The 26,331-nt window shown below is 46.1% G+C and overlaps 3 protein-coding genes across 13 annotated transcripts in view; 2 read left to right on the forward strand and 1 right to left on the reverse strand.

The window, feature by feature from the left end:
* The window catches only part of XPO7 (exportin 7), a 58,208-nt gene extending 51,540 nt beyond the window's left edge, over positions 1–6,668 (forward strand). For all 3 annotated transcript variants that reach the window (XM_077306014.1, XM_077306015.1, XM_077306016.1), the window contains 5 exons: positions 1,124–1,262; positions 2,754–2,914; positions 3,400–3,498; positions 3,830–3,957; positions 5,257–6,668. In XM_077306014.1, coding sequence (XP_077162129.1) covers positions 1,124–1,262; positions 2,754–2,914; positions 3,400–3,498; positions 3,830–3,957; positions 5,257–5,350 — 621 coding nt within the window. In that variant the 3' untranslated portion in view covers positions 5,351–6,668. The remainder of the gene's footprint in view (positions 1–1,123; positions 1,263–2,753; positions 2,915–3,399; positions 3,499–3,829; positions 3,958–5,256) is intronic.
* Positions 4,763–9,727, reverse strand: PBDC1 (polysaccharide biosynthesis domain containing 1). Of its 2 annotated transcripts, none has more exons than XM_077306027.1 (7): positions 9,618–9,727; positions 9,458–9,514; positions 9,313–9,372; positions 8,575–8,715; positions 8,381–8,468; positions 7,974–8,088; positions 4,763–5,316 (listed from the first exon to the last, which is right to left on the reverse strand). In XM_077306027.1, exons 1-7 carry the CDS (start codon positions 9,651–9,653, stop codon positions 5,301–5,303), a joined length of 513 nt encoding a protein of 170 aa, XP_077162142.1. In that variant the 5' UTR covers positions 9,654–9,727; the 3' UTR covers positions 4,763–5,300. The 2 variants fall into 2 exon arrangements, with proteins under 2 accessions (XP_077162142.1, XP_077162141.1); XM_077306026.1 differs by having other exon boundaries at positions 8,381–8,492; positions 9,618–9,723.
* Positions 9,529–26,314, forward strand: FGF17 (fibroblast growth factor 17). Of its 8 annotated transcripts, none has more exons than XM_077306025.1 (6): positions 9,529–9,545; positions 11,369–11,405; positions 17,169–17,234; positions 18,928–19,072; positions 20,162–20,268; positions 21,556–26,314. In XM_077306025.1, the coding sequence occupies exons 4-6, from the start codon at positions 18,949–18,951 to the stop codon at positions 21,850–21,852; spliced, it is 528 nt and encodes a 175-aa protein (XP_077162140.1). In that variant the 5' UTR covers positions 9,529–9,545; positions 11,369–11,405; positions 17,169–17,234; positions 18,928–18,948; the 3' UTR covers positions 21,853–26,314. The 8 variants fall into 8 exon arrangements, with proteins under 8 accessions (XP_077162140.1, XP_077162135.1, XP_077162136.1 ...); XM_077306021.1 differs by lacking the exon at positions 9,529–9,545 and adding an exon at positions 9,863–11,204 and having other exon boundaries at positions 18,895–19,072; XM_077306022.1 differs by lacking the exon at positions 9,529–9,545 and adding an exon at positions 9,863–11,204.
* The last annotated feature ends 17 nt before the right edge of the window (positions 26,315–26,331 follow it).

Here is a 26,331-nt window from a genome sequence, read left to right on the forward strand (position 1 = left end):
TCATACCTCAGGGTAATCCCCCATGACCTCATTCAAGCTCTCTGAGCCCACCCCCTTTTTATTCAGTGGCTGCCAGCCCTGATGTTTTATTTTATAATACTTTGGATATGCACAAACATAATTTTTAGTGCATACTGAACTTAAACCTAAGGAGAGACCCAGGGAGCTTTTTACAACATTGCTCTGTATCAGTGACCCATTCCATTGACATGCAGAGTTACAGAACTGAGCTCACCAAGTTTTGGGTGCTCACAAGAAGCCCAGTAAAGGCTTCTCAGTCAATATCTCCTTCCCAGCTGGCTCTCCAGTGCTTTGAGGGTTATGCCTTGCATTTCCATATCCACAGCTTTGGCAGGGTTCATTCAAGGGTCCAACTGAATCCTGGCCTAGGGGACTTATGTATGTGTTTGTGCCAGTGAGGATTCCTAGGAAGCCCTTTAAAAGACTTTCTAGGGCTCCTAAGAAGCCAGCCTTCCTGGGCAAAGCAATATGGCAGACAACTGTTTCTTGTGTCTGCCGTGAGCTGCTTTCTGACTGATAGATGAAGGCCATTAGAATGGTGCTGCATTAAGCTTGCCCTAAGAAAAATTCCTTGGCTGCAAGGGAAACAGTGGCCTTTGAACAGATCAGCAAATTATGTCTTGTGTATACATAAAGGGAGCTATACGCCTGGCAGAAGTGCTTTACCATTGCTCGTCTACCCCCTTAACATTTCTAAACACCACCTCAAGAGTGAGGCTCCAAATGCTCCTTTATCAGCTGGAGTTTCATGTAGATCTGCATTCATGTTTTAAAACTTCCAGTATAGCCAGTGAAGGATAGCAACTCAAGATTAAGAACTGTAAGGAATATATCAAATGCAGCAATTTGCAGTGCAATAGCTGACCTACTTGTTTAGCCTCCTAAACAAACACAAACAAACACAAATCTCTGGGGAAAAGTAGGAGAGAGCAGCCTCTGAAAGCTGTGGCTTCTGAAAATGGATGCATTAAGACTTGGCTGTTATAGGTACTGCACACTGGTTTGTATAGTCCTTGTTTACAGTCAGGAAGCTGTTGTGGTGCCCTGCTGAGACAGCCACTACTCAAGGCCATCCTTTTCCATCCTTTCTTTCTCTTTTCAGGATTATCCTAAGCTCAGCCAGTCGTACTATTCCTTACTGGAAGTTCTCACCCAAGATCACATGAACTTTATAGCTAGCCTGGAGCCTCACGTAATCATGTATATTCTTTCTTCCATTTCGGAAGGTCTCACAGCACTAGGTGAGTGTGTATATTCTTTTTCTTCCCTTTGGTGTGTCTGAGCACAGCAGAGGCTCCAGGGAACCCCCAAAACTCCGATGGCAGTGGAAAAGTTTAGAAAGACAATAGCACCAAAGAAATTGGAGTCTTGCTGTATACGTGCCTCTCTTTAATGTCCAGGTTCAGAGGCATTCCTACCAAGAGCACCTAGATCCTGGCTGTTTGTGTCATACAGTGATCTAAACATTTTTTTTAAATGTTTTATATATTTTCAGGGTTCTAAAATCAGTAATATCCAGGAAAACTTCAAAAAGATTCAATAAAAGCTGCATGCAATAAAGCTTAAAATAGTCTTAAAAGCAGCAGCTTGGTTAGTGGTTAAGAGCAGCAGCTTCTAATTTGGCCAGCCAGGTTTGATCCCCCACTCCTCCACACGCAGCCAGCTGGGAAACCTTGGGCTAGTTCTGATAGAGCTGTTCTCACAGTGCAATCCTGTCATCACTCTCTCAGCCTCACCTACCTCACAGGGTGCCCATTGTGAGGAGAGGAAGGCGATTGTAAGCCGCTTTGAAACTCCTTAGGTTAGTTAAAAGCAGTGTATAAAAACCAGCTCTTAATAAAGCACATTGTCTGCAGCAAGATCCCAAACTAAAAGCACCACATTTGGAGACAGGTGAAGAAACAAACATACATCAAACCTAGCAATCTGCTAATGCAACAGATGAAAGTTTAATCTGGCACCACAAATTCAACAGATTTAGCACAGGGCATTTCACAAAGTGCTTCATTCTGCATGAAACAGAGCTTCTGATGATAGTTGTAACTGTTGGACAGATTACTGTAGATTTGGTTTCTGGAAGAAGCCATCCATCTTTTTGAAACTTTTCTATATGTGTTGGATGGCACAGATAGCATCATGGATAGGTGATATTCCCCATCCCCAAAAGCCAGATTTTTCATCAACTTCAGCTGCCTTTACGTGATTTTTCATGGAAGGCTATTGTTTCCCATGGATATGTTCACATTGGCTGCTTTCTGTAACCTGTTCTAGTAAGTTCTACAAAAGGCTTGTGCAGCCAACACCTAATACTGCAACCTCCCTAATGCCCAGCTGTTTTGAGATTTCATTTCCATTTGTAATACCTTTTAACCCAATCTTTTTACATGTCATTAATTCTGTACCATTTCTTCACTTTTATCAAATAATTAACATTTTAGAAAAGCTTGCTTTGTTCTGCAGCATTACTTAACAGACCCCTTTTTCAGACTTGTTCTTCTTCAAATCAGAAAACCCACCTCAGAATTCAAAGGATCTCACTTGTGATAGGAGGTGGGTGTGCACTGTAATGGATTGCAGCAGTGTTCTGGTGTATACCTCAGATGATGTTGCAGTGAGGTATTAGGCTGCCTTCGCTTCATCTTTTAGCAAGGGCCCAGCTGGATGTGGTGAGTCCTAAGCATTCCCAGTCCCCTGAAATGCTGAAGTTATTCAATTCTTTCCTGTCTTTGTAGACACCATGGTTTGCACAGGCTGCTGCTCCTGCTTGGACCACATTGTCACCTATCTCTTCAAGCAGCTCTCTCGCAGCACTAAGAAGAGGACTGCACCACTAACCCAGGAGAGTGATCGGTTTCTGCACATTATGCAGCAGCATCCAGAGATGATCCAGCAGGTAAGGGCCAGGCAAGTAGTAGTGCCTGCCAAAGAATGATGATTTTTAGGGAACCCACATAGGACTGACTTCTGGCCATATGGCTGTCCAAGGCCTTAGCAGATCAGTCTTACTAGGAGCAGGAACTCTGCCCAAGAACCTCACACAATGCAGATTACTACCCACCCTTCATACACGTAGCTACCTACTTGTGTTGTTTTTCCTCTTGCTTGTTCAATGCATGCTTGAACGTGGACAGTATTGTAATTACCGTGCAGTATATAGGCCATCCTGTGTAAGGAATTAATCATAAGAACACCAAGGAGAACACTTAAGTGTCTCAGGATTCAGGCTTGCTTAGTACACATGCACATCACCTCCACAACCACCGGTCGCTAAGAATGAATGCTCCTGGCGATCGGAAGCTTTTTCTTCATGAAACAGAATTTTTCCCTATAAATGAGCTGTGATACAGCAACTGACTTGATCTTGTTTGTGCCTTCCAGATGCTGTCAACTGTGTTGAATATCATCATTTTTGAGGACTGCAGGAACCAGTGGTCCATGTCTCGTCCTCTGCTTGGTTTGATACTGCTCAATGAAAAGGTAGATCTTCCCCCTGCTTTCCTGTACTTTTCTGACTTGGACTTGGCTACAAAGCCTTGCTTTCATTCACCTTGTCTGTGATAGAGGTGATGCTGCTCTGCAGAATGTGTGCCCCTTATGCCAGGAGCTTCCATTCAGCCAAGACCATTATGTCTCAATGAGCTGATGCCAGATACATGCTACATATCAGAGAATCACCTCTGCTACAGACTTAGGATGTAAGCTGTAGCTATGCCCATTCTGGAGGTGACATTTCCTTTCAGCACTCAGTTCTTTGAAGGCTAACTGCATATGCCTATCTCTTCCCCACTCCAACCATTTTGTTTTTCAGTATTTTTCAGACCTACGGAACAGTATCGTAAACAGCCAGCCTCCTGAGAAACAGCAAGCCATGCATCTCTGCTTTGAGAACCTCATGGAGGGTATTGAACGCAATTTGCTCACCAAGAATCGTGATAGGTCAGTATCTCCTATGTGCCTCAGAGCAGCCTGCACCACTGCAAAGCACAAGATGAAGCATCTCCCCAAAATGTTTTGCAGGAGCCATAGCGACTTGGGAGGGTCTGTTCTTCCAGAGCCTCTCTCATAGAAGTAGCTCTGCTTAGAAATCATTTGAGATTGTGACCTGCATAGAATTTCCTTGACAAGGATTTGCCATGTTCCAAAATCTTATTTGAGGATGGAGTAAGGAGTCTCCATGTACTCCACCTTACAAATGTTTGCACACAGTATTTAAAGTATCATTTCTGGTTTTGCCCCACACACTCATTTCACTGAAATAGACAAACACCTGCTAGCAGGCAGTGCCCTGAGCAGAAGAATTTATAGCAGTTCAGCAGTGGGAGAAACTGCCTAGTGAGATGGTAGAAAAACCCCATTCCAAAAAGACAAGCAAGAACAATTTGACAGGTATCATTGGAAGCCACCTTGTACTAATTTGTCTCAGTGCTTCGTATTCTGATTGGTAGCCACTCTCCCTCATGGGTCAGAGGCAGTCTTGAACCCACAACCTTGTGCAAAAAGGCTCCTAATTCCAGCATGAGCCCCTAATTTATGGATACTCTTTGAAGCAAGAGAATCATTAATTATTTGATTTACCAACTGGTTATAGTTAGCATGATAATATGTACAAAATTCAGATTTACAAAGAACCGAGAGTATTTCAGAAATAACACCAAGGTAGAAATAAGATGAAATGGGATAGCAGGTAACATTAGTTTGGGGCAGGGCCAGAAACATCAGGGAATAGTAACCAAAACCACAATTTTGTGATCAGTAAAAGATCTGTTTTCAAAATTTTACTTCTCAGTCATAAGGGCTAGAAATGTGAATGTTGCTGTCATAAATGAAAACAGAGAAACTCCCAGATCAAACTTCACAGCAAAACTGCAGGTCTAAAAACCCAGAGAACAATCCAGACCTCTTTCAAGTAATTCCAAGGGCAACTTATGACATTGCAAGATCAGTCCTGTCAGTTTGTGTACCAGGGGTTTTCCTTATACAAAGTAGAACAGTTCCTTGTTGTCCACCTTGGACAGACTAGACTGGTTATGAATCCAAGAACAAAAAGCAACCAAAATAACACGAAGCTGTGTTCAAAAATATAAGTTGTCCACACTGCTTTGTTTACAGAAAGGCATTACATGGCTTTCAGTGTTTCCTTTGAACCATCACAACTACCTGCAATCTGTGATTATGGGGTGGTTTCTTGTGTACACTGGGTCTTCCTAACACAGTTTTGGCTTGACTCCTTGGCAGGTTTACGCAGAACTTGTCTGCATTCCGTCGGGAGGTAAATGACTCTATGAAGAACTCCACCTATGGGGTAAACAGCAACGACATGATGAGCTGACGTCTCGTGAGAAGGCTCTCTTTGGCATGGGCCAGGGAGGTTAACTTTTCCGATGGAAAGACAAAAGGGCATTTCTGATCCCTGCTGGTCCCTGAGGCTAGGCTGCAGGAGGAGGGGGTGTAAAAAGTTCACCAGGGCAATGGGGGCTCGTGTTTCCTTGGGGAGGAGAGATGGGAGATTGGCATCTCCCCGTGTGAATGTCGGAGAGGAATCCCAGCGTCCTGCCGCAGCCTGCCTTGTATAAACATGTACATTTTTTCATAACATTTTGAACAAGGTTTATATTGACAGTTTAAAAAAAAAAGTGTGATTGAAATTTTTACAGAGTTTAGTGCACCAATGCTGAAGTGAGGGTTGTGTGTGAGTGAGGAAGCTGTGTCTCTTGGTCGCCTGCAGTGTTACTGGACGGGGGTATGAAAGGGCAGAGTTCTATTTAGTGACAAGTGTAGAGAGGCAAAGTGTAAAATTCCAAATGTATATTTTTCTTATACATCCCTTTAACATTCATCCACTTGTCCTTACTCTCTCCCCCCATGTTGTTAGGAACTCAAAGCCATGCCATGTTCTGTGCTACTCCTAAGAGTGTGTTCCCTCCCCCCCCCCAAAAAAAAAACAACCACGCTACTCCTGCCTCTCCAGCCACAGGGCGGCTGAGCTGGTATGTCTCAGCCTCTTCCTTAGCCCATTGCACCAGCCTTTCTCCTTTCAGTCCATGTGAAACTCCTTTTTCTCAGCAGCTGGGAAATGTGTGGGGAGCTGGCTAGGGGCTGAGCTAGTTTCTCTCCGCCCCAATGGAACTGCTTGTCTTGCATCCCCAGTCATGAATTTCTTCGGAGGCTCTCTGTGCACTATCTATACTGATCACGTGTGAGTGTCTACATTGAGAACAGTGGGGCTTGATGTAGGCTGTTCCGAGGGAGGATTCTTACTAACAAAGTCAGCCTAGCATGATGTGTAACAAAACCCCTTAAGATAAGCCCACTTTTTTTTTCCCCCAGTACTGCAACTTCATCATCAATGTTTTGGATATTTAAATTTTCTTAGAGGAAATGATTGGGGGAGGGGGGAACCTGTCTGCCTTGTACTTTTCCCACTCTTCTTGCTGCTAGTTCTGTGCGCCCCCTAGCCCAGCTCTTAACCTTCTGTCTGGTTTCTCTTTCCAGATAGCACCACCTCAATTTTATTTTTTGTTCTTTCCTCTGGCGATTGTGTGTTGGGTCCTTTTTGCGTGAGCAGATTGCTGGATGACTTGTAAGGGTGTTTGCTGCATACAGTGTAAGCATTGTGGCTGCAAATAAACTTCAGTGGTTTCTACTGAGCTGTGTGGAGCCATGCTTGTGCGATATGAACTCATGGCACCAGGGCCATGACCTAGAGAGGCAGCTATGGCTGCACACACAGTGACTACCTGCCGGCAAGCCCACTGCAATCTCAGTTGTACTGTGGATGGTCATTCAGTCCCGCTCATTTAGGTGCAGCACTCGAGCGAAAGCTCTGAAAAATACATTTTAGGTGTTCAAAGAATAGCTGCCTCCCAGTCTTTCTATGCACGTAATTTGATGTAAAAGAACAATGCAACCTGAGTGGGGCGTTCTGCATCTTTGTTTTATATTTTAGTACTGCAGATGTCCCCCCTCCCTTTCATAGAACAGAATATGAATCACAAAGGAGGATGCTTAATATAGTAAGGTACAGATCTTGTAGTAGTTAATTGTCCAAACTTAAGCTGCTACCAGGCAGTTATGAAAACTTAAGAACAAGCATGGAGACTTCCATCTTGAGGCAGGGCAGGGAGTATAACTTTCTTGAGGCCAATACTTACAGGACAAAACAGGAATGCTGCTTCCCCCCGCCCCCCCCCCAGACATCTGCAGAAAATTTCTGGCAATGCTACAATTCATATTTTATCATAAGCAGTCTGTACTTTTAATACACATTTATTCAGCTGCATGACAATAAGAATTTGACCTGTATTCCAACATTATATAACACTTGGCCCGGAGTTCAACTCAGTAAGCCGACACAGATGAGTATTCTGCTTTAACCCTATATTAATCTTTAGAATGAGTTTTGCTCATATTCAGAAATGAGGCTCCCCGAACTGTGCTTGTGTCCTGATCCCATGCCTGTCTACTTAGAAACAGATCTTACTGTATCCTGTGAGCCAGTGTTCATTCCTTCTGTACTGCATGGCTAGCACGGCATTACATGTAGTGGTAGCCACACCTCTGTAGTTTTGGGAACCATATATAGTATGGTGGTTTTGTTAGACCTCAATGCCCTTGTATCAGTGGCTGATGAGTGCCCAGCTATTAAGAAGACCGCTCTGCCATTTAACTACACTCGTTTATCTCTGAAAGGATATGGGATCCACCCCAGCTAGAGCATGCTTGCTTCTGACTTTCATTCAGGATGTTTAGTGTTGATTTTTTCCCCAGACTCCAGAAGAATCAGCTGCGTTTCCTTTCAGCCCATCCCCAGCAGTGCCGAGACTTAGTTCATTTTGGCATCTTAAGATTAGTTCAGCATCAGTTGCAGGAATAGTCACTTTGCTCAACTGAAACAAAACCACGACCCCTTTGAGTTTATTTATTGGCCTGTGTCTCATGTCTGAAGGTCTCACCCAGAGCTAACTTGTTCTTGGGATGAACTAGCTTCCTTGGCCCTGTTGTAAACAACACTGTTGCAGCCCTCTCGGTTCCGGGCTATTTCGATGGCGAAGAACTGGATCCTGGTGGCTGAAAAGAAAAGTTTTCTTAGGACAAGTAGGAGTTTGGTTCTCATTCCAGGTTCCAACGAATAAAATCCCCTTGCACTGTGGCCTCCCCCACACATTCACACTCTAAACATGGACAGTGTCGTCACGCCTTTGAAGAAGAGCAGCAAACCAAGAATGAATTCATCGGACTGCTGATCTGAGTCCAGGTTCTGCATTACAGAAACCTGTTGTAGGCACCCTTCACTTTTCCTCCTCCCCCCCCATCACATCAAGTACAGTGAATAAAGACTTCTGCAGCAGTAACTTCTTACCTAGTAGAGTGTTCTCTTCCGTGTAACCTTTGCTGCAGTCCAGTCGTAGGAGAGTGCCATAGTTAAAGTCTTCAACTACCCCATCAAACTGTAAGCAGAAGGGGCGCCATTTCTGAACAAAGGAGCAGGGATTAGCTTTCAGATCTAAGGGAGAATTTCTCAGCAACACACTTCCTACCTCCGCCAGCACCCACCTCTTTGGCAGGTTCAGATTTAAGATCCTCAGGATCAAGGACATCGATTTTAAGGTCTTTAAAGCTCTTCCTGAATTCTGTGTAAATTTGGTCATCAGCTTTGGTAAGTTTCAGGAACTTGGGATCAACTGCAGAAATGAGCTATAGCAGAACACATATACCAGACAGGTAAAAGATAAAATGAAGCCTGTAAAATAACATACCAGCTACCCCATGATGGAGGAAAGTCAGTTTGTGAATTGTCTACAGTCAACCAAGTCTAATAGGATGTTGTACAAAAAGGCCATCCCCAGCATTCCATCAAAAAGAAACTTTTAAGTTAAACCAATCCTATTAAAAGAACCAAGGTTGCACTATTGCCACAGATGATAGCTAAGTGAAGGAGCTCTCCTTGGATACTCTTGATCCAAGAGGCACCTATTGTATAAACTACGCCAAGTGTGGGTTCTTGTTCAGAAAATTTGCAGTTGTGAGTTTTGTGCGCCCACACCAACATGGGCACGAAGGGAATGGCCAGGAACTTCGACCCTTTGCAGACTAAAGGAGCTCCCCACGATAATCCATGTCAGGAGAAAATTGTAGGCACAGGAGAAATAAAGGGGGGGGTTCTAAACCATTTGAGCATTTGCCTGCTTTCAGGATGGGGCCCTAATGCGGTCGGGCCCATGACTCGCCCGCGAAGGGACAGAACCTCCATAGGGACCCCCCCCCTTTCCTCCGCCGGCGGCGACTACTTACGTTACCGTAGACCTCGGCGTGTTGGTGCGCCTTCATGGCCCACAGCATCTCCACGGCGGGCTGCAAGGACACGCAGGGGGACCCGTCAAGTCTTGTCCTCCGCGCCCGGAGCCCCGTCCCGCGCCCTGCCCGCCCCCCTACTCACATCGTTCCCGAAGGCCTCGGCCGGCAACGAGAGCGCCGCGGCGGCTTCCCGGACCTCCTGCAAGAAGGGGGACAGAAGCCATCCGAGCGTGAGCAGCCGGGAGGGAGGGAAGGAAAAAGGAGAGAGGGGGCCCGGGGGGGGGGCACTCGGGGCCACTCACCACGGCGCTCAGCCCACCTCCCGCGTATGCCGCCATGCTGCCCTGTGGCTTCCGGCGCTCTCCGTGCGCATGCGCTGCTGAGGCGACCGCTCCTTCCCCCGCTCGTCCCGTTGGTGGGCGGGGCTGGAAAATGGAGGCCGCGCGGCCGGCACGTGGCTGGCGGCTTTGGGGGGGGGGGGTGTCGCTGGAACCATGGCGGCGGGAAAGAGTCCCGCGGGGGCTGGGCGGAGGGGCCCTCCAGAGACCCTGCCGGCCCGTCGGTCTGAGGGGGACAGACAGGCGAGGCCTGTGAGGGGCCTGGCGAGAGGGAGAGCGGGCGGCCTGCCTGCCTACCCTTCGACGCCTAACAGGCTGGCAGGGGCGCTGAGGGAACGGCTGGGGAGCCGTCTCTCCTCCTCGGCCATCGACCGGGTATCTGGGCGTTGGTTCTTACATGCCGCTTTTGTCTACCAGAAGGAGTCTCAAAACGGCTTGCAAGCGCCTGGAGACTTGCAGGGAGGGACCTCAGTGGAGTGTCATGCGATGGAGGCCACCTTCCAAGTTTTCTCCAGGAGCATTGATCTCTGCCGCCTGGAGATGAGCAATAATCCCCGGGGGTCCCCAGGTCCCACCTGGAGGCTGGCATCCCTCCTGGAAGTGAGATTTTGGTGCAGTGAGGGGCGAGATCGAAGCCACCAGGTAGCCCTGGATGAGTGCCCCTCAGTCATGGCTGTGCCCCTCTGCTCTGGTTGTAGCACCTTCTCTTCTTGGTTTTGGTTTAAAGGAGACGTTGGCTTGACCCAAAAGCACTTGACCCACACACTGCACAATAACAAAACTCCACAGGTCACCAGCACCACGTGTAAAGCCAGCCCTGCCTGTTCTCTGCATAGGTGATGAGGATACACACATGGGGAAGTCCTGCAGCCACCTCTCCCAAGTCTGTCTATATTCCCTCCCTCCATCCCTCCCCCTTCCCTGTTAGGTGGAGGTGCCTCTTTTCTTTTTTTTCCTCCAGCTGCTGAATGGCTTGTAGGGAAGCAGTAAAGAAGGTTCTGCCCCTCCAAGCATTGAGTCCTGCAAGGCTGACCTTGGCCACGTTCTGCCAGCTGTGGCTGTCTCTTTGGCTTGTGGGATCCTGGCTATTTTTGAGTATTCCTGGTGCCCTGAAGCCTCCTGCTGTGGTGGAGGGAGCTGCTGCCAGGCTACAGAAGAAAACTAAAGAGAGAGGAAAGGATCATGTTTTTGCATGGAGGTGGGGGCGAGAGGTGACAGAGTTTCTGAAGACAAATCCTCCAGTGCAGCAAGGAGATGAAAAGGGAAGGAAAACAGGCTGGATCTCATCTAAGCTGTGCTCTTGGTTTTGTTTCAGGACCTTTATAAATCATACCTGGGCTATCCAAGAAGTGTGGGGGGTTTTAGGCATCTTTTTAAAGCTGTTTGCTGGGACAGAGCTATTGCCTTGGAAATGAGCAGGCATACAAGCTCATCACCCTGCAAGTGAGACGACTGAAAAAAAGCTGAGTGCTTTCATGAATTTCTCATCTTTCCTTGTTGACAAGCGGTACCTTCCAGCATGCTGCCTTTAAGCCTTCAAATGTTTTCCATGTAAGCGTTGCCCCTGCCTGCCACTCAGATAGGCATGTGCCAGTCTTTTGCAAAGAGGCTCAGTTGTTATTTTTGCCATTATTCAGTTATATTTGGTTCATCAGAAAGAAGCATTTTTCCAACCCAAAACCTCTGTGTGTTTTTTCTTTTATTTCCACATGCAGATGTTTCCAGCTGCTAATTCTTTCCTGTCAAACCCAGGTATGTTAATCATATGCTGTTGTTAATAATGTTGATAGATGGTTACATTTTTGAGGGTTGCTACTCTTTGCAAATGGGCATATAAGGTGTCAGTTGTGTAGTTAGTGTGTGAACTAAAAATCACTGTGCTATGGAAACTGCATGCTAACAATGCAGTCCTAAGTGACATTACATCCTTCCATCTCCATTATCTTCAATGGATTTAGAAGAGTTTGACTCAGTTCAGGATTGCATTGTAAAGCAGTGGTTGTCCACCACGTTTTTCACCTAAAGCTGGTGAAATGAAAGGCATTTTCCGTGTTTGTGTATTGTTTGAAAAAAAATCTGACGGGAGGTGGCTCCTGTTTTGCAGTTGTCTGTTATGTGAAAAAGTAAGGCAGTGGTAATAATCTGATAAATAGCCCTGATTCAGTCCTTATGGATCAGCCCCTCTGGGTAGCACAATTACTCTGCTTACTGCTTGCTACTTTAAACTAATGTAAGTTCATGCTGTGCCACACTGATGTAGGAGCTGTCAGGCTTCAGCCAGGTAATATTTCTGTACAATTTACTAGTGGCATGCTTGAACTTTCAGAAGGGGAAAATGTTAACACTACATTATTTATTTAATGTTCAAAAAATAACTATACTGAAGGCTTTGATTTTGCTTTACATGTGTATAAGAGTGCTGAGCACCATACAGGTATAGATGTGTGAAGTTACATGGATTTGCAGAATGGCCCATATAATGAACAATATGACAAAGGTTCTTTGTAATATTGTTAATGGTAAATATTAATTGCATGTAATTGACATGGTTCAGATGCGCAAAACATGTCATAAGCAGCCAGCTTATGATTTCAATATGGAATGTGTCCAGGATTGGGGCCCATATGTTGCCTTGCTTGCATTAGCCTTCAAACAGTAATTCATGTCCCTACTTCCCTTCTGGGAGTGTTACCTAGCCTAAAAAAAGAGAGCTAAATCTTTAGTCCTCTCCACCTTCTCCCTGACATTTAAAGATGCCTCTTCTAGCTACCATGCTGTTGAAAGAGGGCATTATAAAATTCACTTCTATCCACTAGCATTTAAAAGAAAAAGGAAAGCTAACTTCAGCAGCAAGGAGATGCAACTGTTTTTTTCACAAGTATGAGGGACCCTTCTAAGGTAAATGTTTTTTTACTTTGAAAGTAAAATGGAAACAACCTCTGACAACGACAACCCCCACCCCACACATGCACACAAACCATTCAAAAGCAAACCCTTCAAAAGTCCCTGGCAGACACAAAAGGATCTGCAATGCAGTCTAGAGTGAAGTTGGAAGGAGCACAATGGCATCACGGCCTGCTCCCCTTGCCGCCTTTCTCCAGAGAAGCTGTGGACCGTTCCCTCCACATTGATGGTGGGCAACCTGGCAAAGGCTTGAGCCATGCTTGAGCTGCTGCGTGATGGGCAGCTGTCTCTGGGACCACTGAGCAGCCGTTCTTCCCCTGCCGACATGCTGGCGGTCTGGAAAGACCACAGAGAAAGAATACTGCCCCTTTCTTGGCTAGACCCCTCATCCTCTTTGTTAGGAAGAGTTCGGGGAGAAATATTTTCTCTGTGTGTGCTGGGACAAGTGGATGCTTGTCAACAATGTTGCAGAGTTGAATAGGGAAATGTAGGGCTGGACCTGAGATCATGAATGAAGTGAGTGCTTTCCAGAAAGCACTAAGAGGGAGATCAATCCCCAGAGATGGCTCTTGCACAAAGCACAGTGGAGTGACCACAGACACAAGTTTGTGAATGCAGTTGAAGAGACAGGTTCAGAGCATGATGGGGGGGGGGAATCTCTTCCATCATGTTCTTGCATAAGAAACTTCCCCTCTAGACTGAGCCTTATGTTTATCGCAAGTTCACTTTTCTGCTTGCAGCGCCAGTATTCTTAAGCCATTCCTGTCGGTGGTGCTGCTTTTGTAGTTTTTGTGCCATTATGGAAGAGTGTTCGCAAGCTGCATTGGTCATAATGCAGTAGCTTGAGGCAAGTGGAGTACAGAAGCATTTACCCATAAGTGTTTGCTTCCAAGGAGTGTTGAAGAGTTTTGCTCTGGGTAAATCAGGAATCCTGCAAATCTGTGCAGAATTGAACTTCCATGCTACAGCTAAAGACAGTATGGCAGAGGAAGCTCTCTGCACCCCAGACAACTGGAGCATGTATACGATTGCTTTGTGCAGGAATTTGCACCAAGACCAAGAAAGGTGTCTGCCTGCATACAAAACAAGACACAGACACACATGCCTTTTCTGCATTGTTTGGTTTGCCACCCACAGTGATCCACCCCCTCCCCAGCTGGAAAACCTTTGCTTAGCATTGGAGCACTCTCTGTGTCTCAAGCCTATAGAGCATGGAATAGCCAAGCTAACATGCTTGAGGGAAGCCATTGTTCTGCTGGAGTCTGTTTAAGGGCTGAAATGAAATTTTGCTTAGACCTGTTGCTTTTCTCCTTTTCAAATTTTGTTTTTAGAATTTGATTTTAAGTGAGCAAGCAAAGATCATTTATTTGAAATGGACCAGTTTTAAGGCAATGATGCAGAGGTATTACCTTGCAAAGTTAGAAGCAGGATAAATTGCTTGTGAATGTCACCTTCCAAGTGATGTTGGGGGAGCACAGTCTTTGACAAAACGTGTATGTGAGGCTCAAATGCTGCTCAAGCTATTCTGTTGTGACTTGGAAAAGAATTGCTTCCCTCAAGGATGCCAACATAAAATAAAACTATGTATGGACTTGTTCCCGTGGGGCTAATTCTGTTGAACCAGGGATCAGTAAGGCCAAAGCCAGTCTTGCAGTTGTCTTAAATATGCTTTCTTCTTTGAACAAAAGAAGTACCCAGCTGGATCAGACGGTAGCCTGTCTAGCCCAGTAGTCTGGGTGTAGAGGCCAAGGCCTTTCTCTCATGTTGCCTCTTATCATTGGCTTGTTTCCACTGTATATGGATATGGATGTTTTCTTTAGTCATCATGGCTTTAGACACTGAGTCTGCCTAACCTTTTAATGCTGCCTATGCTTGTGGCCATCACTACGCCCACTGGCAGTCAATGCCACCATTTAATGACTCATTGAATAAAAAGTACTTCCTCTGTCCATCCTGAATCTGTTGCCCATCCACTTGATTAGGGTGACGCAGAATTCTGATATTATGAGAAAGAGTGAATATGTTTTCTCTTTCTTTATATCCCCCCATAGATCAGTGGTATTCACTCCATAGCTCATGGAAAACCAAATCCACAGTTACCATCAGTCAAAACAGCCACGTTCATTTCCCTCTCTGTCATTAGACCTATACCTCAGGGAGGCCTGTTGCTTGCCTGTTCTTCTGGCCGCAGCTGTTTTACAGTGAGAAACGTTTGCCAACTTGAACTGCAACAGAGAAGAGTCTTGCACACTTCTGTGAAACTAGGCCCATTGGGGGACAGTGCTCAGAACAGCCACAGGTGACATATCACAAAGGCACGTGTGGCTCCCGAGCCCCTGAGTGAGAATCCCTGCAATAGAGGAATGGTGCAGGCTTTAGCATGCTTAGAGTCCTTAGAATTATTACACTTGGCTAGCTGCAAAATAGTCCTGGGAGATGGCCCACGCACTGCCAAGGCTCTGCACTGTCATCGCCAATAACTGGGAATGCCTGCTTGTGGCTATTAACTATCTAGAATCCAGTCCTTTTGCTTAGCAGCCTCTCCTTTGCTGCAGCTATAACACATGACTGCTGCCTGTTGCTTTTCATCCCAGCAAACTGTGTTCTCTGTCTTGTAGTGTGCATGGTTTATCATAACACCAGTGTGGAGTGTAATATAAGGGGAATTTTAACTCATGTAGTGTCTGCCTGTGACGCTCACCCCAGCATGGCCGTGCTCTACCATCCAGGTTAGGGTGAGGTGGGCTTCCCAGCAAGCCTCAGAATTGGAAGAGGAGGAGTCACAATACCCTGGCCCTTCCCTTGACTGACTCCCTTGCCCTTCATCCTGGATCATGTGTGCGCAGTCTGTTTCCTCCCTGACCTTGGGCCTCACTCTCCTTTCCTGGGCCCAATCCGGCCCTGGCTCCACCTCCCTCTTGGGTTGATAAAGAGCGGTACTCAGCTGCCTGTTCCTGGAGCTGCCAGTCTTTCATCTTGCCTTCTTCCTGTTACTCAAGATGGGCAGCCTCCCTTCCTTGTCTTTCAGCCATGCTCAACTCGCTTTTGGCTCTTGTTCCCCCTTGAAGTAGCAAGGCTCCTGTCCCTTGAATGCTGCTTTGGCAGCAGAAACCCAGGTAGAGCTACTCCCTCAAGGCCAGCTGTGAAGCAGTTCCTAGTGGTGCAAGAGCCATGCAAAAGCATGGCTAGTGGCTCAATGGTGAAGCATCTCCTTGGCAGGCAGAAGGTCCCAGGTATTTCCAGTAAGGATCAGGTGGTAGGTGAAATGAAAGGCCTCTACCCAAGACTCTGGAGAGCCACTGCCAGTTTTAGTAGACAGTAATGACTCTGATGGCTTGATTCGGTATAAGGCAGCTTTATGTGTTTAGTACATATTAGGTGCATGCAGCCTGGGTGCAAAGACCTTGCAGCTATCAGAGTTTGAGGCAGAGGATTCCTCCTCCCTTGATTACCTGTGTAGAATTCATTGCTCCGGCTTCCCTGTTGGAGAAGTGGAGAATCCAGATGAGCGTTGGTGTCATGCAGTGGAATTTCTGAAAGGACTCTGAGCAGAGAGAGCAATACCCTCCAACATTTTCCGTTTTCATCTGTAGCCGTTTGTACAATGTGCTCCCTTTTTGTGCAGTACAGTTTACGTTTTTCTAATTGTGCATGACATGAGACCAGAAATATAGCTTTATCTCATCTGTGATAGTGTGTTTTGGTTTGCAGTATATATAGTACTTAGGAGATGTGATTGGCTGCAGAGTTACATCTCCAGGTTACACCAGTGTGGAAGTTTGTAGCGGTTTGCAGACTGGCGTTTTGTAGCCTGCTAGTTTCCTTTGTAGAGACAATTTTTTTTGCTGTATATGTCAAGAATAGAAGAAGCATTGGTCTGAGGCTGTGGAGCAGACTTGCATTAAAGATGATCCTTTCTTTGAGAGTAATATAGCAAAAAAAGGAAGAATTGATGAAATAGCATGCCAGGGATAGTTATAGAACTGATAGGAGACTAGGATGCTATGGCAGGACTTGAGTTGAGTTGGGCAAGTTGATCCATAATGTTAATGTTTTGAAAAAAAATGCTCTTTAGTTTGGAGGTTCTAGCAGGGGAGCAAAGCTATCGTATGCCCTTAGTTTGGAGGTTCTAGCAGGGGAGCACAGCTATCATATGCCCTTGACTGACAAACGGTACACGTCTGCTATCTGGGATGGTCATCCTCTTCCACCAGTCGCGCAGCTTTGAGAGAGGTGTGCATGGAGTGGTGAGGGAAGTAGAGGACACCCACCTAGCGAGCCAGATCAGCTGAACCAACCCTGGCAATCAATAGGGTGACAGATGTGGCAGCCAGATTGCCCTCATATCCCTTAAAGCAGGGGTAGTCAAACTGCAGCCCACCAGATTTCCGTGGACTACAATTCCCATGAGCCCTTGCCAGTGTTTCCTGGCAGGGGCTCCTGGGGATTGTAGTCCATAGACATCTGGAGGGCCGCAGTTTGACTACCCTTGCCTTAAAGTTTAATTGCTTCACCTTAAGTCAAATTTTTACAGACAAAATTTGAAAAATTCCAAATTTGAGGTTTTATAAGTTTAGCCAGTTTTTGAATGTCTGTGAAATTTCATTTCAGCGCTACATGTGATCATCCCTATGACTCTGCAGCTCTGCTTTAGGTCTCAGGACATGAAATCCCAAGGTCAGTGACCAGACAGAATGCTGAAACTCTCTTGCAACTGCTGCCATGGTGTCTTTTCACAAAGTGTTTGACCAGAAAGTGATGGGAACCTGCTTCTTGAGTGCTGTCATGTTTATGTGAAGCAGATTCTGATAGGTTGATCACACTTGTGAAGCAGACCGTGTCAAGGATGTGGCTGCATTTGAAGTACTGTGTGCCAGTGTGCCCATTCCACCTGAAAAGTAGTATCATAGTGCTAGGAAATAGTGCAAGGGACCGGTCCACTTCATCTCTGTAAGGCTTTTGGACTAGAAAGAGGATGATGGCAGAGAGACATGATTGACAGTTACAAAATTATGAACAGTATGACAAGATTAACTACATTTTTTTTCTCCATTTCTGATGATACTTGAATGGGGGAGGGATACCCAGTGAAGTTGAGTTCTGAGAGGTCCAGGACAGGCAGCCTTTTTTCATAACTACATAAAACTAAACATTCTCAAGATGTGGCAAAGGTCATTCACTCAAGCCTGGTCTGTGTTTGTAACAAAATGAGGCAGTGATAGTTTGGGCTGTACCACTCCGGGATGCACTTGGTGGATTGTTCAGAGTTCCCCTACATTAACTATTCTTTGTAAATGAGAAAACCAAAATGTGGTAGCCATTATTGCTGGTGCCACTTTGTGGTTTATAGTTGCCATTGGACTGCAATGCTGTGGACCTAGCTCTACATTCATGTTAAAGTAAGCCACTGCAGTAAGAGTGCCTAGGATGCTGACCTAAGTACTGATACACCCCTTTTAATATAGACAGCTCCAAATTACCATTGTTATCTGAAGTAGCTCCAGTTCTTTTCTTTGGAGGGTAACACTAGGAGAACTTTCCTGTTTTCATTGATGGGAAAGGTTGCGCCATTTGAATTGCCTGACTCACATGCTGTGATGTTCTTGTCCTGTTCAGAAGAGTTAGTTCTTATATGCTACTTTTCTCTACCCAAAGGAGTCTCAAAGTGTCTTACATTTGCCTTCTCTTTCCTCTCCTCACAACAGACACCCTGTGAGGTAGGTGAGGCTAAGAGTCCTGATATTACTACTCAGAACAGCTTTATCAGACTTTGCGAGCCCAACGTCACCCAGCTGGCTACATGTGGGGGAGCGGGGAATCAAACCCAGCTCGCCAGATTAGTAGTCTGCACTCCTAACCACTACACCAAGTTGGCTTTCAATCAGGTTCTGATTGTTCTCATAAAGACATTCTCACAATTACTATCAGCAAGGGAATGTCGCCAATTTACTGCTCATATGTAGCAGCATGTCATTACTAGTTTGTTAAAGGCTAATTAATTGGTGGTGGGGTGGAAGAGCATGTAGAAGGTCCCAGATTGTCTTTGGCCTCTCCAGTGAAGAAACTATCTCCAGGCAACAGGTTTAGAAAAAACTGCTTCCGTGCAGAGCTTCTCCCAGTTCCTGTGTACAGCTGGAGTAGTGGGCTGCCTTATTATAATGCAACTTGGTATATTTATGTGATCTGACAATTGTGTTGCAAATCTGTGCCCATGAGGTCTCCTGCTTGGGCGGGATGCCTGCCTGTTTGCCATGGTTGGCTCCCAGTCCCACCTCCTGGCCATGTCTGTAGGGCTGTCCAAAGCAAATTGATTTTATTTTTCCCTTTGTAAACAAAGGGGGAGAATCAATCGTCTCCTAATTTTAACCAGTACGTGAGGGACCAGGGCGCCATGACAGACCAGCTGAGTCGGAGGCAGATCAGGGAGTACCAGCTGTACAGCCGGACCAGTGGGAAGCATGTCCAGGTGAACGGCAAACGGATCATTGCCACTGCTGAAGATGGCAACAAGTTCGGTAAGGAGCTGGTGGCAACACCTGAGTACACCTTTGGAGGGACTTTCTGAGAGCCTAAAAAATATCTCTTTGGGGAAATGTGGGTCTTCGTATTGGAAAAGTGCACATGGAGTCACATAAGGTTTCTTAGCCAAGAGGACTTTCACGTGACTTTGGAGGAGACTCCATTTCCTCTGCAACGTGGATGGAAAAGTATGTGAGTGTTGGAAACAGGTCTGGAGGTAAGGCATGGTAGCCACCTTGAGTAGTGAATTTAAGCTACCATTAAGGGTGGCCAAGTTGGTAGGCAGCTCTGTTCCAAAGGGTGCAATTTGCTCTGAAAACAATGCATTCTTGATCCATAGGTAGCTGTGATGCGAGAACCATATAGAGCTCCTTTTTTGGCTCACGTAGAGTCTTTATAGTCCTTCCAGACAGTAGCCTACCTGGGAGTAATGAGCCACCCCACCATAGGGCAGCAGCACATGGATCTCCTGGGTCCCGAGTCCAATTTTGGTATGGTATGAGATGTGCCATTATGGTTTCAACCTCTTGTCAGCCCTGTATCTAATATCCTCTTAGTATTGCTCCCCAGTCAGTCAGTATTGCTCAGAAAGCTCTTTGGAATGCCTGTGAAGAAGCAATTGCTCTTTGTGCTGTGAAAATTGGTTTTGAAAAATTATTCTGCATATATTCCTGCCAGGATGTGCTTCTCCCTCTCTGCCTGCCCTCAACCAAGGTCTCTAGGCCAACAGCGTCCTAAGCTCCGCTGACATGCACCTCTCCCTGACAACATACCAGCTTTCCCACTTCCCCGGCATACCTACTCACCATCTCAGCTGCTTCCTTTCAGCTTTCATAGAAGGCAGCCAGTGTGCTGGCATTGCTTCATCCTTCTTCTTACACCTGCAGACTGCCTTAAAGAGAAGAGTGCCCTACCCATCCTGACAGTTTCCCATTCTGCATTTAGGAGGCTAGGTTGGCTGCAGTATTACAGGAGAGCAGCTGTCTAAGCTGCTGGTTGGTGCTCCCCTAGCGCATTCTCAGACCGCTTAATTTCAGGGCCAGTGTACAAAGTGACTTAATTTCTCTTGCTTGTTCTGCTTGCAGCAAAGCTGATTGTTGAAACAGACACCTTTGGGAGTCGAGTGCGCATCAAAGGAGCTGAGAGTGAGACATACATCTGCATGAACAAGAAAGGAAAGCTCATTGGCAAAGTGAGCGATGCAATACCACCCCCCTCTCACACCACGAATGTCTCTGTTTCTGCAGCTGTGGACTGATTCAGTCATTTTTGTTTAACCATCTGTATTCTGATTAATTGACAGGCTAATCCATGGTGGAGTTCTGGAGGTCTTGAAGGAAGCATAACACAAACTCCATCTAGTAAATGCAAGCTCATTATTAGAAGTCACAAACATCTCGCATCCATTCTCTTTCCTTGCTACTGTAATAAGTTATTGTGACCTTAACTCACAGTTCCACAGCTGGCATTTTTGGTCGATAAGCTACTACTTGGAACATGGTATCCCTAACTATTACCAATTTTGCATGCAGCGTATATGTAAGTGATGCTTTGAGAAGTTCAACTATGACTTAGCATGCCGAACTCAGTCTTTGGCTCTCATAAAAGCAATGGTTGCCACTCCCATGGCATCGATGAAGAAATGTTGAGGGACCTCACACAACACAGAGAAAATTATATCCAGCAACACCACATCCACGGATATGTCTTTTTGGCACTGCTGCGTATGAATACACTACTAGGGAATGGGGGTTCATGGGCAAGGTTTGTGTAATCTGAGTAAGCTGTTTGGCTGGGCAGTGCAGCTTAGAATGGTAAGTTACAACCCCAAACCCAATTCTGTTGCCAACTGGCAGCCTTCATTGCCATTCCAAGTGCACCCATTTTCTTAGCAGCTAAACAATTAAGGAAAAATTTGTCCACAAGACAAAAGTAAGAAAAACGTTACATAGCAGTAGCAAGGATGTTAAGAAGAGACGGGGAGTTCAGATGAGGCTGGGACAGAGTTGGTTTCGGAATTGATTTTTTACAATGGAAATAACTATTCCATGCATAGGGCATTTGAATTGGGCTTAGCTCCAAAGATTAATAAGATATAGTGCAGAGCTACACTGTACTCTTGGGTACTTGCCATAGGCATGCCCATGAGAATGGTGTAGGGCAGTGCATAGGGTCATTGCTGCACGCTGCAAAATGGGACCATTCCACATGTCTGAGTGTCCCCTTGCCTCTTTCTCATTGTTCAGAGCATCCTGGGATGCAGTTTGAGAGTGCTGAAAATTGCCGTGAGAAAAAGAATTACTCTTCAGTCTGTAGTGTATCCTTGCCAGGGCAGCAACAGAAGGGACCACAGTGAAGGTGGTTCCCAGTTCTGCTCCAATGCACGCCCTCAAAATTGCTTTCTTTGGTAACGCAGCATCAACCGTCTTCTGAAGCCCAGCCTGCAACGATATCACGTCTCCTTTTTCCACCCCCCTAGATGAACGGTGAGAGCAAGGACTGCGTCTTCACTGAGATTGTTCTGGAGAACAACTACACCGCCTTCCAGAACGCCCGTCACGAGGGCTGGTGCATGGCCTTCACGCGCAAGGGCCGGCCCCGCAAGGCCTCCCGGAGCCGTCAGAACCAGCGTGAGGCGCACTTCATCAAGCGCCTCTACCAAGGCCAGTTGCCGTTCCCCAACAATCCCCAGCGCCAGAAGCAGTTTGAGTTTGTGAGTTCTTCCTCCCCAACTCGCAGGACAAAGCGCACCCGCGGATCCCGTACTCAAGCTTGAAGGGCAGCACAAGGCTTTGCTAGCCCCTCCTGCCATTTGTATGTGGGCTTTCGGTCTGTGGCTGAGTGCCAGGGGCTGCACATCAGACTACACTGCCATGTACAAAACACCTGGTTCCCCATCACAACTGACTGACTTCTCTTGCCTCCACGTTTTAAACACTTTTATACTTTGGTTCTAGTTGGCACAAAGGGACACAGATGTCAAGCTGAGCAGAAGAACATCGAGTCTGGGATACTTAGTACAGACAAAACAGCATTTCTCTATCCAGGAGGTTTGTGACTTTTGGACTTTGGACAGGTGGGGGTGGAGACTATTGGTGGCCATTCACAAAAAGAGGAGGCTGCTACCACTGTTTACTGTATGCTAATGGCCCAGCAGTGAACGCCAGTTATCCATCTGACATCAGCCTGTAGATCTCATCTTTGGGAAGATAAGCCCTACTGTAAGGGTAGAAAGAAATCTGCTGCCAAAGCCTTGGAGAGCAGATAGTGACGGTGGAGTAGTAGCTACACAGTGAGTGATACACAGGTCCCATCTCTTCTGAGCAGGCAGGATTCAGTGAAGAAAGAAGAGGGGCTCTTCTGGCCCAGGTTTCAAGGCGGGAGCAGTGGAGAATCACATTTGCCCTTTTTCTTCCCTAAAAAGTTATCCTGGCACTGTGGGAAAAGCTTATCCCCTTGTTCTGAAAGGGAAGCCCTCAGCACTTGTTCTCATAGTAGCTGGACTGTTGTGATGGCCTGCTTGGGTTATTTATTTGATGTTGATGTGCTGGCTTGTGTCTGGTTCTTCTCAGAAGACTGCCAGAATCGCAGGTGGCTCTGCATTGAGGCAGCTGCTTCAGGTTGCAGATTGTTGACAAACTAAAGGGCAGCAAAGCATTCAGAAGAATTCTAACATTTCCAGTGTCTACTTCTTGAGGGTATAGGTAGAAGCAGCCCCATCTAAAGGCAAGGTGTACAGATTTTGGAAGTCACTCAAGGGTAGCAGAGCAGAAGACTGACCCATTGTGGAAACGGTCTGGCCAGGTTTGCCTGCGCAAGCCCTATTCATACAAGCCTCAGGTTTCAGTGGAGCTTGCACATGAAATAGATTATGTTCCCAAGAATTTGTAGGAGTGGAAAGAGTGGGTTTTCCATTTTCAGCACCACAGTGTCTTTTGCTACCCGTCAAGATCTCTGATCTTGTAAAGAGCGAGCCCAGATTTCCTTCATTTTCTATTCCTAGGATTGTGTCTTCTGCGGCACAGTTGTTTTCTTTAAGTGGTAATTGCAGCTATTTTAGGCCTAACCATTAGAATTTTGTTAAAATTAAATACTTTTCTTAACATTTCACTGAACATTTATTTGGGGAAGGGTTTACTTTTTAGTATCCCCAACTTGAACCCAGCAAAGTGCCTTATGCTGAATCAGGCTATTGCTCTGTCATGGTCAGCGACATCTGTTCCAAGTGGTAGGAATTCTCCAGGGTCTCCAGTTTTGACAGGATCTTGTTTTCCTGGGCTGCCGTCCATGCCAGTTTCATGTTCATGAGACCTGATGCTCCAGTTTTCACTGTGTTCTGACCATGCTATGTGTCAGCTACTTGAACAAGGATATGTTGGCATAGGGCTTGGCCAGGTCTTAGCTCGACATCTATAGCTCTCTCAGAATCCTGGCTGTCAAAGTTTGGTGAGGTGCTAAGGGTTCCTTGTTAAGAATGTCATCACCCAATTCTGATCCCTGCATGGTTTGAGAAGACAGCAGGGTGGCTAAAGTGGTTTAATGCATAGACAAGGGTTCAGTATTCAGTGAACCGGTTTCAAAAGCAGCCTCATGGAAATAGTACAGCAGCAATCTAACCATTATGGGAGGGCATCATAGCATTAGATAACTGGGACCGAATCTTCCTTTATCTTCTAGAACATGCATGTATATCATTCATGTTGTGGATTGTGCCACATGGTGTTCATCTAAGACCTTGTGGGAGCTGCCAACAAGCCACCATTCCAAGGAAAACCCACTCACTGCTTCAAGATGACCATCTTTTTAATGGGTAAAATAGTAGCTTTTTGAGCTGCATGACTGGGAAGAGCCAAAACCAGAAATAAAAATGGGATACCTTATATGTCTGCCCCGTAACTCCTTGACAGATGGCATATTTTGCAGAAAGTGTTCCCAGAAAGACTTCCACTTGATCATGCGTAGTTACAAAAGGGACCTGAGGCAGGATGCAGCATCAGAACCCTTCTCAGTGAAAGAAAGTAGCTTGTTTGTATGCTGTGGCCAGAATATGCCCTGGGTCATTTTGGAAACCTAGTAAATTTTTAGCCCCAGTACTTGGTTCATGCAAAGGTTGAGAAACATTTGGAAGACAAAACTGTCAAACCCCCACCCGCCCCCCTGTCTACATGGCAAAAGAAAGCAGTTGGCCATGTCTGTGAATCTCGTTGATTGTGCTGGTCTTGTCAGACAAAAGTCTGGGCCCCTCTTTCCTCTATTGAATCACCTTTTATTTGCAAACTCCAGCCCACAATAGCTGGGGCAAGAGGCACCGTCTTTGGAATCTGGCAGCCTTTTACTAGGTCTTAGTGGGGTGTTACCTGCCGGAAAACTCCTCAAAGCACGGAAATGAGGAAAGCTTAGCCGGCTAACCTTTTGAGAGCTGCTGGCGTTTTGCTGAGATCAAAGGCCTGATGGAAACGGAGGGTGCAGCACCGGGCCTCACAGAGGCTGTGCCAGCAGCAAGGTTCATTGTTTGGCAACTCTTGGAAAGTAGCAAGAGGACTGTCCAGAGAAGAGGAAAAGAAGTCAGTCCCCATCTGTTGGCCTCCCGTTTCAGAGGTGGGGGGGGGGGGTCCAGGCTTTTCAGCACATTCAGCCAGAGCCTGAGGTGTGCCACAACCTGGGATCGATTGCATGGATGAGGAGTTTATAAGGGCTTTGCATGCTAGTTTATAAGGGTTTTGCATGCTGGAAGCGAGAGTCCTCTGCTCTGTGGTCCTTCCAGTCAATGAGAATTCATTTGCGTAGTACAAGTGACCAAATGCTCCTGCGTGGATGTACTGCCATTCTGGCATCCTCCATGCGTTTCAGTTGCATGAAAATATCCCACTGGATTAGACTTTTTTTCTTCCCAGAAATTCCTATATTGTTAAGATGCTGAAGCATCACTGGGCTTTGGAGGTTGGATCCTGTGGAAAGGATCCATGGGTGACCTTATTGTTATCTTGCTGCTGCAGTCCTTTAGTCCCCCGTCCTGTTTCCTCCGGAGCAGCATTTCCCCAGGTGAAGTCACACATTCGTACATACAATTTTAGAAGGCATCCAACCCTTTATCCATCCTGCCTCTGGACCTTAGTGATTGAGGACAGCACTGGTTGTGAAGGTGTCCCATATTTTCTGATAATCTTTTGTGGTGCCCTATCCAGCTTGCTGGGGGGTAAAGGGTAATGACTGGGAAAGGCACTGGCAAACCACCCCATGTTGAGTCTGCCATGAAAACGCTAGAGGGCGTCACCCCAAGGGTCAGACATGACTCGGTGCTTGCACAGGGAATACCTTTACCTTTTTAAAGATGAAGGTGATATTACTTACAGAAGGCATCAAAGTGAATTGTATGCGGGCTAATGCTAGAATAATGTGGAAAGGGGGTATTATTTGGACAAATTGCCAGAATAGTTCCACATGCATTGCGCCATCTGCCCCTTTCTTTCAGTGTGTTTTTTATTTAGCTTGGGCAGGAAGAAAACAAGACATACAAGGTGTTACATTCCTCTTAGCTAGTTGCTGTGAATGGATCGGTTCAGTGTGACCAATCATTACTTGCAACTGACTGTGTTCTTGTCCCTTCCTTGCAATGAGGCACCAGACTAGTCGTATGAAAAAGGACTTGGTCTACCTCTTGGGAGGGGGGGGTCCCCTGTCATTTATATCAGCCACGGTGGTCCCTCTCTTTCCAGTGAGCTGTAATTGAGGTCAGAAACCTCCTGGCAGAAGCAAACTGGGTCATCCACCTGACTTCAGCAGACTGTAGCTGTCTTATTGGTCCCAAAGGACTAGAGACAGAAGTTGCTGTATCCTTCACTGGCCCAGCTGAGGTTGATGGAGGGAATGCTGAGATGCCAAGAATTCTTCATGGGACAAATTTTCCGGGAAATGTTAAGCAGCTGAATTATCAGAGACGGGAGAACCCTTGTATTGATAATGACCTAAAGTACAAATTTCATTAGGTAACAATTTTTTATTTCTAGCATGTTAAGAGCACAGTCTGATACCAGATGGCCACACCTGTGCCCACTGCAATCCGCAAAGCATCCCACAGATATCCTACAGTGTACAAGACAAACCACTGTCTGAAAGATTATTTTTGTTCCCCCTCTCTTTTGTTTAAAGTCCAGTTTAATGAAGAGTTCTGGAGAACTTGGAAAGCTTGCACAGCCTTGTGTCGATTGGGTTTGTCCTAATAAAAGGTATTACTTGGTTTTTTCTGTTTTTTTCT

Source organism: Paroedura picta, chromosome 12 (assembly GCF_049243985.1).
Source record: "Paroedura picta isolate Pp20150507F chromosome 12, Ppicta_v3.0, whole genome shotgun sequence".
Classification (NCBI taxonomy): domain Eukaryota; kingdom Metazoa; phylum Chordata; class Lepidosauria; order Squamata; family Gekkonidae; genus Paroedura; species Paroedura picta.